Consider the following 12,858-nt stretch of genomic DNA (forward strand, 5'->3'; position numbering starts at 1 on the left):
ATGATTTGGTTTTATCCTAGAGTTTCAGCTATAATATCTGACTGGCCGGAAGCTGCAATGTACTGTCTTACATACAAATCACCAATGTCAAAACATCCTTGTCATTTTTGTCTAGTCACAAGAGACAATCTTGCTAATCTTAATTTACAAATTGATAATATAACACCACGAACTCATGTTAATATGCAGCAGTATTTTAATCAAAACTCGGGAAATTCCGTTTGCATTGAAAATATATCTAATTTTTTTGGAATCTGCCGTAAGTTTACATAATATTTGTTAGGCATCCAGCCATTTCGCCAAATCACGTAAGCATTACAAGCATTACACTAACATGAGTTTATTTTTATTAATTTATATTAAGTAATATAAATATCTATCAAGCCACAGTGCCTGATAGAATGCATCATCTCGATTTAGGCCTCTTTCATTATCAAATCGATTATACGAAAAAACTTTTAGGGGCGCAATGTGGCAAAACTTTAGTTGATAAAGTAGATCATCGATTAGCCGCAATACCAAGATTTCCCAGTTTGAAAATCTTTACAAATGGCATACAATCAATAGCCAGATTAACAGCTAATGAGTATCGCAATCTGATGAAAGTAATGGTTTTTGTAGTGGACAATTTGTTTGTAAATAATGAGGATGATGAAAATTTTGTAAAGAATGAAGATCTGGCAAAACTTTACGAAGCTTGGAATGAAATGTATGCAATTAGTCGATATGAAAATTTCAAAGAAAGTGATTTGGCCAAATTTAGGGTATGTACTACATAATTATTATAAAATAACGCTGTCCACTAATACTTAAAATTATAATTTCAGGAATCTATAAACAATTGGTCTCAAATGTTCATAAAAATTCTCCAATGTATGTCCCTCTCGGAGTTAAAATTACCAAAACTGCATTCGTGGGCATATCATATAATTGATTCGATTCGATCATTTGGTGCAGTTAATGGATACACTACGGAGACTTACGAAAGCCTTCACAAAGAATACGTTAAGAATCCCTACCGATTAAGTAATAAAAAAAATATTGAAGTTCAAATAATGAAAATAGCAAGTATTATTTATATAAAATACACAATACTATGTTAAATTTCTAAAAAAAATTAATTTTTATAGATTCGGCGACAATCAATAACAAATATAACCCATTGATTACCAAATTCAGCTACTATCCCTCATATATTTAAATTTACAGCAATACTTTTCGAATTTCTATTAAAAGATGCCCATGATTTTTTTGTAGAACAGGCTAATATAGACCACAAAATGAGATCTGGATTTGACAATTTTTTGGAATGTTTAAATCTGTATATGGATCACGAAAGTATTGCAAATGAAAGCCAAGTGACAATATACAGATCAGTTATAATAGAAAATGGTGCAATAATGCGTGCTACTAACAGTTATTATGGCAGACCTTGGTATAGTAATGTGTCTGTTTGTATGAATTCTGATGAATTATTTGATTACGCTTCTGATCAAGGCATTTGTTACGGGCAAGTAATTTTTTAATTGATTTGATACTACATATTTATATAATATTGCTAATTTAAAAATGATTTTTTAAATTAAGGTTTTATTAATAGCGAAAATAGAACTTAAGAATCAAAATATTCCATTAAATCTCGCATTAATTCAGTGGTATGACTTCAAATTTCAAAATCAACCACATCTTTATGGGTGTCCCTTACTAGAAATTACGGAAATCTATAACTTTATTGATATAGAAGCAATACAAGATATCGTACATATAGTACCCCGGTTTAATAAAACAAATGAATATTTTGTAAATAAATACATATTTTAATAAAGTTTATTATATTTAACGACAGCGATACTAATATCTTGTATAACGTTACTGATTTAAAATATGACTATTACTTTTCCTTTTTTGATAAGGTAAGTTTTATGGATTTCCGTAAAGTTACGGTTGAATGCGTAAATTGTTCCATTTTTATTGGTTAGACTGTTCATGTCTGATCGGTTACACCAACTAATAAATTCGTGATCAAAAAATGCTGATCAAACAACCCTGACTAATATATAATGAGTTGGAATTTTATTTCACTCAGGAGTGGTATCATTAGATTTTTTATAATGTGTATGCATGCTTATGTTTTCAAAATTATATAAATTTTTTATCGTACAAAGAAAAACTTTAATGTTTATTGTTTCCATGTAAGATACGACTGACATAATTATTACTATTAAGTATGCGAAGGTTTCTGCAGTTCCTGCGAATTCTACTTTAATGACTTGTACGAAAAATTGCTTGGTTTAGTATAATGAGTAAGTATCGAAATCATGCGAATTTCTATCCATAATAATAAAACTCATGTTCACGTGTTTATGTTTTATTTCCATATATGATATAACAATGATATAATTATTAAATATTCGAAAGTTTAAGGTTCTTGCGGATTCTACTTTAATGACTTGTCGAAAAATTGCTTGGTTTAGTATAATGAGTAAGTATCGAAATCATGCGGTTCTATCCATAATAATAACAAGGAAAAAACTCATGTTCACGTGTAATTATTTATTTCCATATAAAGTGATATAATTATCGAATATTTGAAGGTTTCTGCAGTTACTGCTTTAATGACTGGTACGCCTGGTTTAGAATAATGAGTAAGTAATCGAAATTATCCTTATGTTCACGTGCGTGTTTTTATTTTCTCAACTGACATAATTATTACTAAGAAAGTTTCTGCGGTTCTACTTTAATGACTGGTACGAAAAAATTACCTGGTTTAGAATAATGAGTAAGTAATCGAAATTATGTGAATTTATCTTTATGTTCACGTGCATTTGGTTTTATTTCCTCAACTGACATAATTATTACTAAGAAAGTTTCTTTGCCTGGTTTAGAATAATGAGTAATTATGCCTATGTTCACGTGCATGTGTTTTTATTTCCTCGACTGACATAATTATTACTAAGAAAGTTTCTTTTCCTGGTTTAGAATAATGAGTAATTATGCGAATTTATCCTTATGTTCATGTGTATATGTTTTTATTTCCTCAACTAACATAATTATTACTAAGAGAGTTTCTGCAGTTCTGCTTAATGACTGGTACGAAAATTTGCATGATGTAATTATTGAGTATTCGAAAGTTTCTGTTAATGACTGGTACGAAAAATTGCTTGATTTAGGGTTAAAGAGTTTTTTTTTTCATAAATAAGGACCAATTTTTTTTCTTCAGAAATATTTCTTTTTTTCTTAAATTGTAAAAAATCCCATTTTTCAAAAGTATCATTATGGAATCAGGAAATAAATTGAGAGAATCCTCTTGTAAGAAAATTGAGGAATTGCTAATCGAAGGGAATCATAAGCGCAGTGATAGAGGCCAAAGCAGAAGCAGAAGCAACAGCAGTAAAACTAACATCAACACCAACGAAACCATCAATGACGAAATTTATGTTACTCAGACTAAGAGATGGCTTCCTGTAAATTCAAAAATTGAAGGTATTCGCAAATATTTAAGAAATTAATAAAATTATCTTGTAATTAATTAATATTTATTGTAATTATGGTAGATCGATTAACAAAGATTGAAAATAAAATCGATACTTTAAGTAAAGAAATACAAGAGTTTAAATCTGAGTTAAAAACTTTACTTTCTGATAAAATAAATTTGACATCAAGCGTTAAAGAATCATTCATAGCGGTAAGAATATCTTTGAAATATTTAGTTTTATTATTTATTTACATTCTAATTATTTTGAATTTCGACTAATTTTAGGATGTTGTGAAAAATGTTTCGAAATTATTAATAAAAGTATCGATTTACCCAACAAAAGATGAATGTTGTGGAGCGGTTGAAGGATATTTATCACTGAACCATGCGAGTTTTTTCTCTAATTTTACTGAAGACGATTGGATCTCGTTTTACAACGAGAATATACATAAACAAGTAAGTCCTTATTCGATAGTAACAAAATGTTTAATAAAATAAAATAAAATATTAAGTATTAACTTTCTTCGTAGTTAACAAAATAAGTACGGTCCGTAAGAGGAACATTGTCCTCGAAATCAAGGGAGGCTATTTTTTCTATATTCGGATCCCGTTTATTACCTATAAACACAAATGCCGGGCCGTCTGAAATTGCAAAATGGAAAAGAAAACCCGAGGTTAAAAGTTGTTATGAAAGCCTGTTTACAAAGATGAATCCCAAGGACAAAAATTCTTCGATTGTTTTAGTGAGCGTTATTGACAGAGTCCTCCAAAATGACTATTCTAATGCAGAAATCGCATATGTTCTTGTGATCTGCTCAACAATTTTGAACCCAAATCATGACGAAATCATGTTGAAAAAGAATATCATGAAACAAAAAGTTAAAAAATTTTTAGTAAGTTTGTAATTTTGTAGTAGTATTTAATAAAATATCATTTCATGGCTAATCAATCATATTATTCTTTAAAGAAAAAAATTAATAATCAAACGGACATAAATTATTCTGATTTTGAAGATAATAGCTATGAGGAAGAAGAAAGTGGAAATGAAACTAAAGATAATGAAGATGATGATGTGATGATGTATAATAAGGTGAATTTTATTATATGCATAAGATAATTATATATATATTTATTTGTTTTAATAAATTTATTATTTTTTTTATTGGTTTGGCAGGACTGGTGAATATATTAATAATATATATAATATTACGAATTAGTAATTGATATGTACAATTTCAAAAAAAAAAATACCCCACTCCTCTAAATTTTATAAATTAAATTTATTTGATAATCATTTAAAAGAGCATCTCTCTTCAAAAAAACAAAAACAAATCAATAAATTTTACGTTTTTGCGATTAATTTATATATATAATTTTATTAATATGAGTTTTTCTCATTTGGCTGATAACTGTTAAACAATAAAAGAATTTTTATACATGAAACACAAAAAATTATTTTGAATTTGATCGCAATTTTGTTAAAATTCATAGTTACAATTGAATGTGTAAAATTGTTCTATTTTTTATTGGTTAGACTGGAATTCATTGTCTGATCGGTCACACCAACTAATAAATTCGTGATTAAAAAATGCTGATCAAACAACCCTGACTAATATATAATGAGTTGGAATTTTATTTCACTCAGGAGTGTATCATTAGATTTTTTATAATGTGTATGCATGCTTATGTTTTCGAAATTATATAAATTTTTTATCATACAAAGAAAAACTTTAATGTTTATTGTTTCCATGTAAGATACGACTGACATAATTATTACTACTAAGTATGCGAAGGTTTTTGCAGTTCCTGCGAATTCTACTTTAATGACTTGTACGAAAAATTGCTTGGTTTAGTATAATGAGTAAGTATCGAAATCATGCGAATTTCTATCCATAATAATAAAACTCATGTTCACGTGTTTATGTTTTATTTCCATATATGATATAACAATGATATAATTATTAAATATTCGAAGGTTCAAGGTTCCTGCGGATTCTACTTTAATGACTTGTCGAAAAATTGCTTGGTTTAGTATAATGAGTAAGTATCGAAATCATGCGGTTCTATCCATAATAATAACAAGGAAAAACTCATGTTTACGCGTAATTATTTATTTCCATATAAAGTGATATAATTATTGAATATTCGAAGGTTTCTGCAGTTACTGCTTTAATGACTGGTACGTCTGGTTTAGAATAATGAGTAAGTAATCGAAATTATACTTATATTCACGTGCATGTTTTTATTTCCTCAACTGACATAATTATTACTAAGAAAGTTTCTGCGGTTCTACTTTAATGACTGGTACGAAAAAATTACCTGGTTTAGAATAATGAGTAAGTAATCGAAATTATGTGAATTTATCCTTATGTTCACGTGCATTTGTTTTTATTTCCTCAACTGACATAATTATTACTAAGAAAGTTTCTTTTCCTGGTTTAGAATAATGAGTAATTATGCGAATTGTACGAAAAAATTTTTTGGTTTAGAATAATGAGTAATTATGCGATTTATCCTTATGTTCACGTGCATTTGTTTTTATTTCCTCGACTGACATAATTATTACTAAGAAAGTTTCTGCGGTTCTGCTTAATGACTGGTACGAAAATTTGCATGATGTAATTATTGAGTATTCAAAAGTTTCTGTTAATGACTGGTACGAAAAATTGCTTGATTTGGTTTAAAGAGTTTTTTTTTTTCATAAATAATGGTCAATTTTTTTTCTTCAGAAATATTTTTTTTTTCTTAAATTGTAAGAAATCCCATTTTTCAAAAGTATCATTATGGAATCAGGAAATAAATTGAGAGAATCCTCTCGTAAGAAAATTGAGGAATTGCTAATCAAAGGGAATCACAAGCGCAGTGATAGAAGCCGAAGCCGAAGCAGAAACAACAACAGTAAAACCAACATCAACACCAGCGAAACCATCAATGACGAAGTTAACGTTCTTCAGACTAAGAGATGGCTTCCTGTAAATTCAAAAATTGAAGGTATTCGCAAATATTTAAGAAATTAATAAAATTATCTTGTAATTAATATTTATTGTAATTATGGTAGATCGATTAACAAAAATTGAAAATAAAATCGATACTTTAAGTAAAGAAATACACGAGTTTAAATCTGAATTAAAAAATTTACTTTCTGATAAAATAAATTTGTCATCAAGCGTTAAAGAATCATTCATAGTGGTAGGAATATCTTTGAAATATTTAATTTTATTATTTATTTACGTTCTAATTATTTTGATTGAAAGATATTTAGTACTGAACCATGCGAGTTTTTTCTCTAATTTTACTGAAGACGATTGGATCGCATATTACAACGAGAATATACATAAACAAGTAAGTCCTTATTCGATAACAAAATGTTTAATAAAATAAAATAAAATATTAAGTATTAACTTTCTTCGTAAAGTTAACAAAACAAGTACGGTCCATAAGAGGAACATTGTCCTCGAAATCAAGGGAGGCTATTTTTTCTATATTCAGATCTTATTTACCACCTATAAACACAAATGCCGGGCCGTCTGAAGTAGCAAAGTGGGAGAGAAAACCCGAAGTTAAAGATTGTTTTGAAGGCCTGTTCAAAAAAATGAATCCCAAGGACAAAAATTCTTCGATTGTTTTAGCAAGCGTTATTGACAGAGCCCTCCAAAATGACTATTCTAATGCAGAACTTGCATATGTTCTTGCGATCTGCTCAACAATTTTAAACCCAAATCATGACGAAATAAGGTGTAAAAAGAATATCATGAAACAAAAAGTTAAAAAATTTTTAGTAAGTTTGTAATTTTGTAGTAGCATTTAATAAAATATCATTTCATGGCTAATCATAGTATTATTCTTTAAAGAAAAAAATCAACAGTCAAACGGGCATAAGATATTCCGATTTTGAAGATAATAGCTATGAGGAAGAAGAAAGCGGAAATGAAACTAAAGATGAAGATGATGATGTATAATAAGGTGAATTTTATTGTATGCATAAGATATTTTTTTTTATTGGTGTGGCAGGACTGGTGAATTTTATGTTTTTGCGATTAATTTGTATATAAAATTTATTAATTTGAGTTTTTCTCATTTGGCTGATAACTGTTAAACAAATAAAAGAATTTTTATCCATGAAACACAAAATTATTTTGAATTTGATCGCACAAAATTTATTAATTTTGTTAAAATTCATTTTTTTGTTCCTCTTTCACAATATTTGGAAAGTTAAATTTATTTCTATCAAGTCTGATGCCGAGTGCCGACCATAAGAAATTATAAATTTGTGAAAAGTGTTACAAATTAACCTTTAGTTATTTGTTATATTTATATAGTATATATTATCAACACGTCATGCATATTTCTCTTAATTTTATATTTATCATACAAGAATTTTTTTTTAATAGTCGAGGTCAGAATTCTTTAGGACTCTACCAAAATCATATAATTTGACTCACAGATTACGAATTAATTTTATAAATCTAGTAAATTTGATAAATTAACCTATTATGGCATATACATGTGTTTATGTGATCATCTAAAAATAGCTAAACACGAATTAAATAAACAAACTTAATATTCTCGATACACTCTATTTTGCAAGGACTGCTCATTGTACATTTGCGTAGCAGAAGACTAGCAGAAGTATCATGGAAAGTATTTATATATATTCATAGGCTTTATGAATATTTATAATATTAATAAATTATACATGAAAAAGCTTTGCAACAGCTGCTGGAAAAATGAACGCGTACTTTCAATATAGTAGAAGTATGGAAGTTATTTATATTTCATAATTTCATTAATATTCGTAGGTTTACGACTATTTCATAATATTAATAATTGTTCATGGAAAGTTTGCGTACAATATAATGGTAAAGGTATGGAAAGTATTTATACTCCATAATTTAACTATTTTATACAATATTAATAATTATAACTGTTGGTCTAACTTTTGAACTTATAAAGTAAAAATAAAATTAACGCGTGCTCTCAATGTAGTAGTGTAGAAGGAATGGAAGGTATTTGTACTTTGTAATTTCGTTAATGTGTTTACGTCTTTTTTATAAAAAATATTAATAATCACGCATAATGAACTGTTGGTTTAACTTTTTGAACTTGTAGAAATAAAGTTAACGCGTGCTTTCAATGTAGTAGTGTAGAAGGAATGGAAGGTATTTGTACTTTATAATTTCGTTAATGTTCGTATGTTTACGTCTTTTTTATAAAATATTAATAATCATATAAAATGACAACTGTTGGCCCAACTTATTGAACTTGAATATTCGTTGATGCAGAAATGAATTTAACGCTCTCAACGTAGTAGTGTAGAAGGAATGGAAGGTATGTACTTCACGATTTCGTTAATGTTTGTATGTTTACGTCTTTTTTATAAAAAATATTAATAATCACGCATATTGAAACTGTTGGTTTAACCTTTTAAACTTGTAGAAATAAAGTTAACGCGTGCTCCCAACGTAATAGTGTAGAAGGGATGGAAGGTATGTATTCCTTAATTTCGTTAATGTTCGTATGTTTATGACTTTTTAATAATAATCACAACTGTTTGGTCCAACTTTTTGAACTTGTAATGTTTGTTTGATGTAGAGATGAATTTAACGCATGTTCTCAATGTAATAGTGTAGAAGGAGTGGAAGGTATATATCTCACAATTTCGTTAATGTTCGTAAGTTTACTTTTTTTTTATAAAAAATATTAATAATCACGCATAATGATAACTGTTGGTCTAACTTTTGATCTTGTAATATTCGTTGATGCAGAAATGAATTTAACGCATGCTATCAACGTAGCAGTGTAAAAGGACTGAAGGTATGTACTTCATAATTTCGTTAATGTTCGTACGACTTTATTACAATTATGTTTATAGGTTAAGTTTTAATAACAATTTGTCTTTACAACACATCCTTTTGATATTAACAAATAATGTTATCCAAATGACTTTTATTTTATAATATCAGATATAGCAAAATATTAATCACAGATGAAATAGAAGTGAAGTTGAAAAATAAAAAGTCAAAGAACGAAAGTCAAATAAATGAAGATGAGCGACAAATAAGATTAAAAAAATTCTATTGACGAGATTGAATGCAATATTATGATAGTTTTAAATACAAATTATTTATTGTAGCTATATTTCGAATAAAAATACAAAAATTACATAAATTTATAAAATATTACGTGTAAGTTACAGTGAAAAATATTATTTTGTAATTACATATATTAATCACTTGAATTTGTAAAAAAAGTTCGCGAAATAATAATATTTTGGAAAAGTTTCGAAATATTGTACCGTAAACCTGCGAAATTCTGCGATGTAAAATTACGAAATGTTATATTTTTGGAAAAGTTTTGAAATATTATACCGTAAACCTACGAAATTCTGCGATGTAAAATTACGAAATATTATACCTTCAGAAAAGTTTCGAAATATTATACCGTAAACCTACGAAATCCTATGACGTAAAATTACGAAATATTACATTTTCGAAAAGTTTCGAAATATTGCACCTGTAAACTTACAAAAATCCTACGATGTAAAATTACGAAATATTACACTTTTGAAAAGTTTCGAAATATTGCACCTGTAAACCTACGAAAATCCTACGACATAAAATTACGAAATATTACACTTTTGAAAAGTTTCGAAATATTGCACCCGTAAACCTACGAAAATCCTACAACGTAAAATTACGAAATATTACACTTTTGAAAAGTTTCGAAATATTGCACCGTAAATCTAAGAAATTCTACGATGTAAAATTTACATACATGGCAATATTACACTGTAATTCTACGAAATATTATGCGTAAACTTATGAAATATTGCGTTGAAATTACGAAATATTACTGTTGCGTAATTTTTCGAAGGTCATGTAAATTTACAGAGTATTTCGCAGGCGTAAATTTTCGTAATATTACGCCGTATTCAATTTGCAGATGTACAGACTACCAACTCACCAATAAGATGAGTATCGAAGAGCTCAGTCGGTATGCACCAGAAATGTGTGACCTCTTGGGAGATGATAGAGAGAAAAGACGTCAGGCTCGTAATCATCTTCAAAAAGGATATAAATTTAGCAAAGTACAGGCATTCGCATTGATTTCTGACTAGAGAATTGAGTGGTATATAAGTCAAGTACCGATCCTAGAGGAACTAGGATTAGAAGCTAAAGTGAATATAAGCCTAGTATTTGAGAACACCTCAGAAGGCGAGACTATTAGAGAAATAGCTCAGCGTATTGTTCAAGATAATCTTAATAAAAGAAATGTAAAAGCGATATCTAGAACCTTAGCTAAAACTACCTCTGATCCTATCGTTGCCTCATCACGTCTCTCCAGGCTTCAAAGAGAATTGCGGACCCTCAATGCTTCAGAAAAAATAATCTCTGCTACCAAGATTCTGGAGATAATCAGAGCATCTAATAAAATCCAACAGAAGCGTACTGAGCAACATAAAAATGAAGGACTTCATTATCTGGACTACTTCTCGTTAGAATTAGTTAAGGAACGGCTAGATTTATATGTTGTATCTAACACACCCGATAAACAGACTCTAGCTGATGTAATAATCATGCTCTGTATCCATCCTGCTGAAATTAAAAACTTGCGCATAGCAAATGGGGGTGTAACTGGATATACAAAAAACTGAGGCTAACAGGATGTTCCTTGGGTGTTTAGATCACTGAAAAAAAATGAGGAGCGAGCAAAACAATTGCTTACATGGATTCAGGAAGCAATCGTTTTCAGAGTGTTAAAAGATCCAGGAAAGCCTAGATCAACATACTTAAGTTCATTTCTAAAAAAAGATAAATATATTCTTAAACCTTATGAGCCATTACTCCCTAGTTCCTTGCGCAAATTAGGGGCGGTATTTGCTTCTGTAGTGCATGGGCCTAAAAATCTGTCAAAAGCTAATACTTATGCCAGTGAAGCCTTTCGACATTTGCCTGATAACCATGCTTCTCCATCTGATAAATATACTATAGTTAATTTTAGAAGGAAAAGACAACCTTATGATCAAGCAAAACCATTCTGGATTTCTGATGAAAACTAATCACATATATGGGTTAGAGGGGATCCTAGAGGAAACAGGTCAGTTGATTTTATTTTTTCGTTCGCCTAAAGATATGTCATATATGAAATATCGCAAAAATAGTAACTGATCAAAATCAGTTATCAGATACAGAGAAATTAGCCTAGATATTTGGACTAGACAAGCAAAATGCAGAGGTGTAGGGTCTGGAGCAGTGATCTACCAGCTTGGCTAATTTATTTTTTCGATTAAAGATACAACATATAATACAGACTATTTAGCTAGAGACGCTTCACATGATGCATTTAACCATCTTTTATTTACCAGAAGTACTAGAACATATTTTACATTTCTTATTGATAGATAAATCCATCTACCCCGCTCTATATGTTTCCCGATTGTGGTACAGATGCGGTGCCCCTATTCTATAGTGAGTGGTGACGCATTGAGCTAAAGGGAACGATCCCAAAGCAAAGAAATTCATGGAATTAGTATGTGGGAAGCAAAAGCCAATTTATAGCTTGAAACTAACCCATCTCGAAATTCCATACTATAATCCACTTTACCCCAATCTGAAATATCTTAATTTATGTAGTAGTGTATTATGGGTGATAAAGCTTTATGTGGAATGGTGGGATCATGTCGTAAAATAGAATATCTAAATATTTCTTTTTGCCAAGGCATTACTGATAGATCTTTAATCAAAATTGCAGACAGTTGCCAAGCTTTACAAGAGTTTCATTTTGCTTGTGTGCATTTGATTTCTGAAAGATTTATAAGTCACATCTTAAACTCATGCCCAAATTTACGAAGATTTAGTATTCCGGGTAGCTGTCAAAGAAAAAATAGATGTGATATATTAGTAGAAAAACTTCTTGCTGTAGAGAAACACCTTAATGTAGAGAAACATCTTAGTGTAGAGTATCTTGATTTTGGTAGGTGTGTTTACGTCGCCGAGACTTCAATTTGCAATGCCATTCATTTCTGTCCAAATCTCCAACATCTCAACCTTAGTTTTTGTGGAATTACTGATGTAACTATCAAAGAAATTTCTCGTTCGTGTCTTTATTTAAAACATCTTAATCTGGAGGGGTGTGCTAATATTACTAAAGAAGCCATAGATCAGCTCGTTTTACTTAATCCAAATATCCATATTGAGGATTTCATAAATTCTATAGATATGTGAACTGAATTAGATCAAGAGATAGGACGGATATATAACATTCAGCATAGTATTGGTAATAATCTGAATTCAGTTCTACCTTAGTTATATATACCAGCATCTTAGTTTCATGACGGTTGATTCTGATGACGATCACCACATTATAGTTATGAACAGACATTC

The 12,858-nt window shown here is 29.3% G+C and overlaps 6 protein-coding genes across 6 annotated transcripts; all 6 read left to right on the plus strand.

The window, feature by feature from the left end:
- Window positions 1–1,821, plus strand: OCT59_004641 (uncharacterized protein; the record flags this gene model as incomplete). The annotated part of the gene is made up of 5 exons (XM_066137813.1): window positions 1–259; window positions 385–764; window positions 828–1,068; window positions 1,237–1,514; window positions 1,588–1,821. 5 exons carry the CDS (start codon window positions 1–3, stop codon window positions 1,819–1,821), a joined length of 1,392 nt encoding a protein of 463 aa, XP_065997020.1.
- Window positions 1,822–3,275: 1,454 nt separating this feature from the next.
- On the plus strand, window positions 3,276–4,017 carry OCT59_004642 (uncharacterized protein; the record flags this gene model as incomplete). Its single annotated transcript, XM_066137814.1, has 4 exons — window positions 3,276–3,483; window positions 3,555–3,685; window positions 3,761–3,931; window positions 4,006–4,017. The coding sequence occupies 4 exons, from the start codon at window positions 3,276–3,278 to the stop codon at window positions 4,015–4,017; spliced, it is 522 nt and encodes a 173-aa protein (XP_065997021.1).
- Window positions 4,018–4,182: 165 nt separating this feature from the next.
- OCT59_004643 (uncharacterized protein) lies at window positions 4,183–4,658 on the plus strand (the record flags this gene model as incomplete). Its single annotated transcript, XM_066137815.1, has 3 exons — window positions 4,183–4,368; window positions 4,443–4,565; window positions 4,650–4,658. The coding sequence occupies 3 exons, from the start codon at window positions 4,183–4,185 to the stop codon at window positions 4,656–4,658; spliced, it is 318 nt and encodes a 105-aa protein (XP_065997022.1).
- Window positions 4,659–6,258: 1,600 nt separating this feature from the next.
- On the plus strand, window positions 6,259–7,434 carry OCT59_004644 (uncharacterized protein; the record flags this gene model as incomplete). Its single annotated transcript, XM_066137817.1, has 4 exons — window positions 6,259–6,466; window positions 6,534–6,817; window positions 6,891–7,253; window positions 7,327–7,434. The coding sequence occupies 4 exons, from the start codon at window positions 6,259–6,261 to the stop codon at window positions 7,432–7,434; spliced, it is 963 nt and encodes a 320-aa protein (XP_065997023.1).
- A 3,011-nt stretch (window positions 7,435–10,445) lies between these two features.
- OCT59_004645 (uncharacterized protein) lies at window positions 10,446–11,534 on the plus strand (the record flags this gene model as incomplete). The annotated part of the gene is made up of 3 exons (XM_066137818.1): window positions 10,446–10,468; window positions 10,613–11,042; window positions 11,139–11,534. 3 exons carry the CDS (start codon window positions 10,446–10,448, stop codon window positions 11,532–11,534), a joined length of 849 nt encoding a protein of 282 aa, XP_065997024.1.
- Window positions 11,535–12,117: 583 nt separating this feature from the next.
- On the plus strand, window positions 12,118–12,699 carry OCT59_004646 (uncharacterized protein; the record flags this gene model as incomplete). Its single annotated transcript, XM_025332442.2, has 1 exon — window positions 12,118–12,699. One exon carries the CDS (start codon window positions 12,118–12,120, stop codon window positions 12,697–12,699), a length of 582 nt encoding a protein of 193 aa, XP_025171880.2.
- Window positions 12,700–12,858: the final 159 nt, after the last annotated feature.

Source organism: Rhizophagus irregularis, chromosome 13, assembly GCF_026210795.1.
Source record: "Rhizophagus irregularis chromosome 13, complete sequence".
NCBI lineage: Eukaryota > Fungi > Glomeromycota > Glomeromycetes > Glomerales > Glomeraceae > Rhizophagus > Rhizophagus irregularis.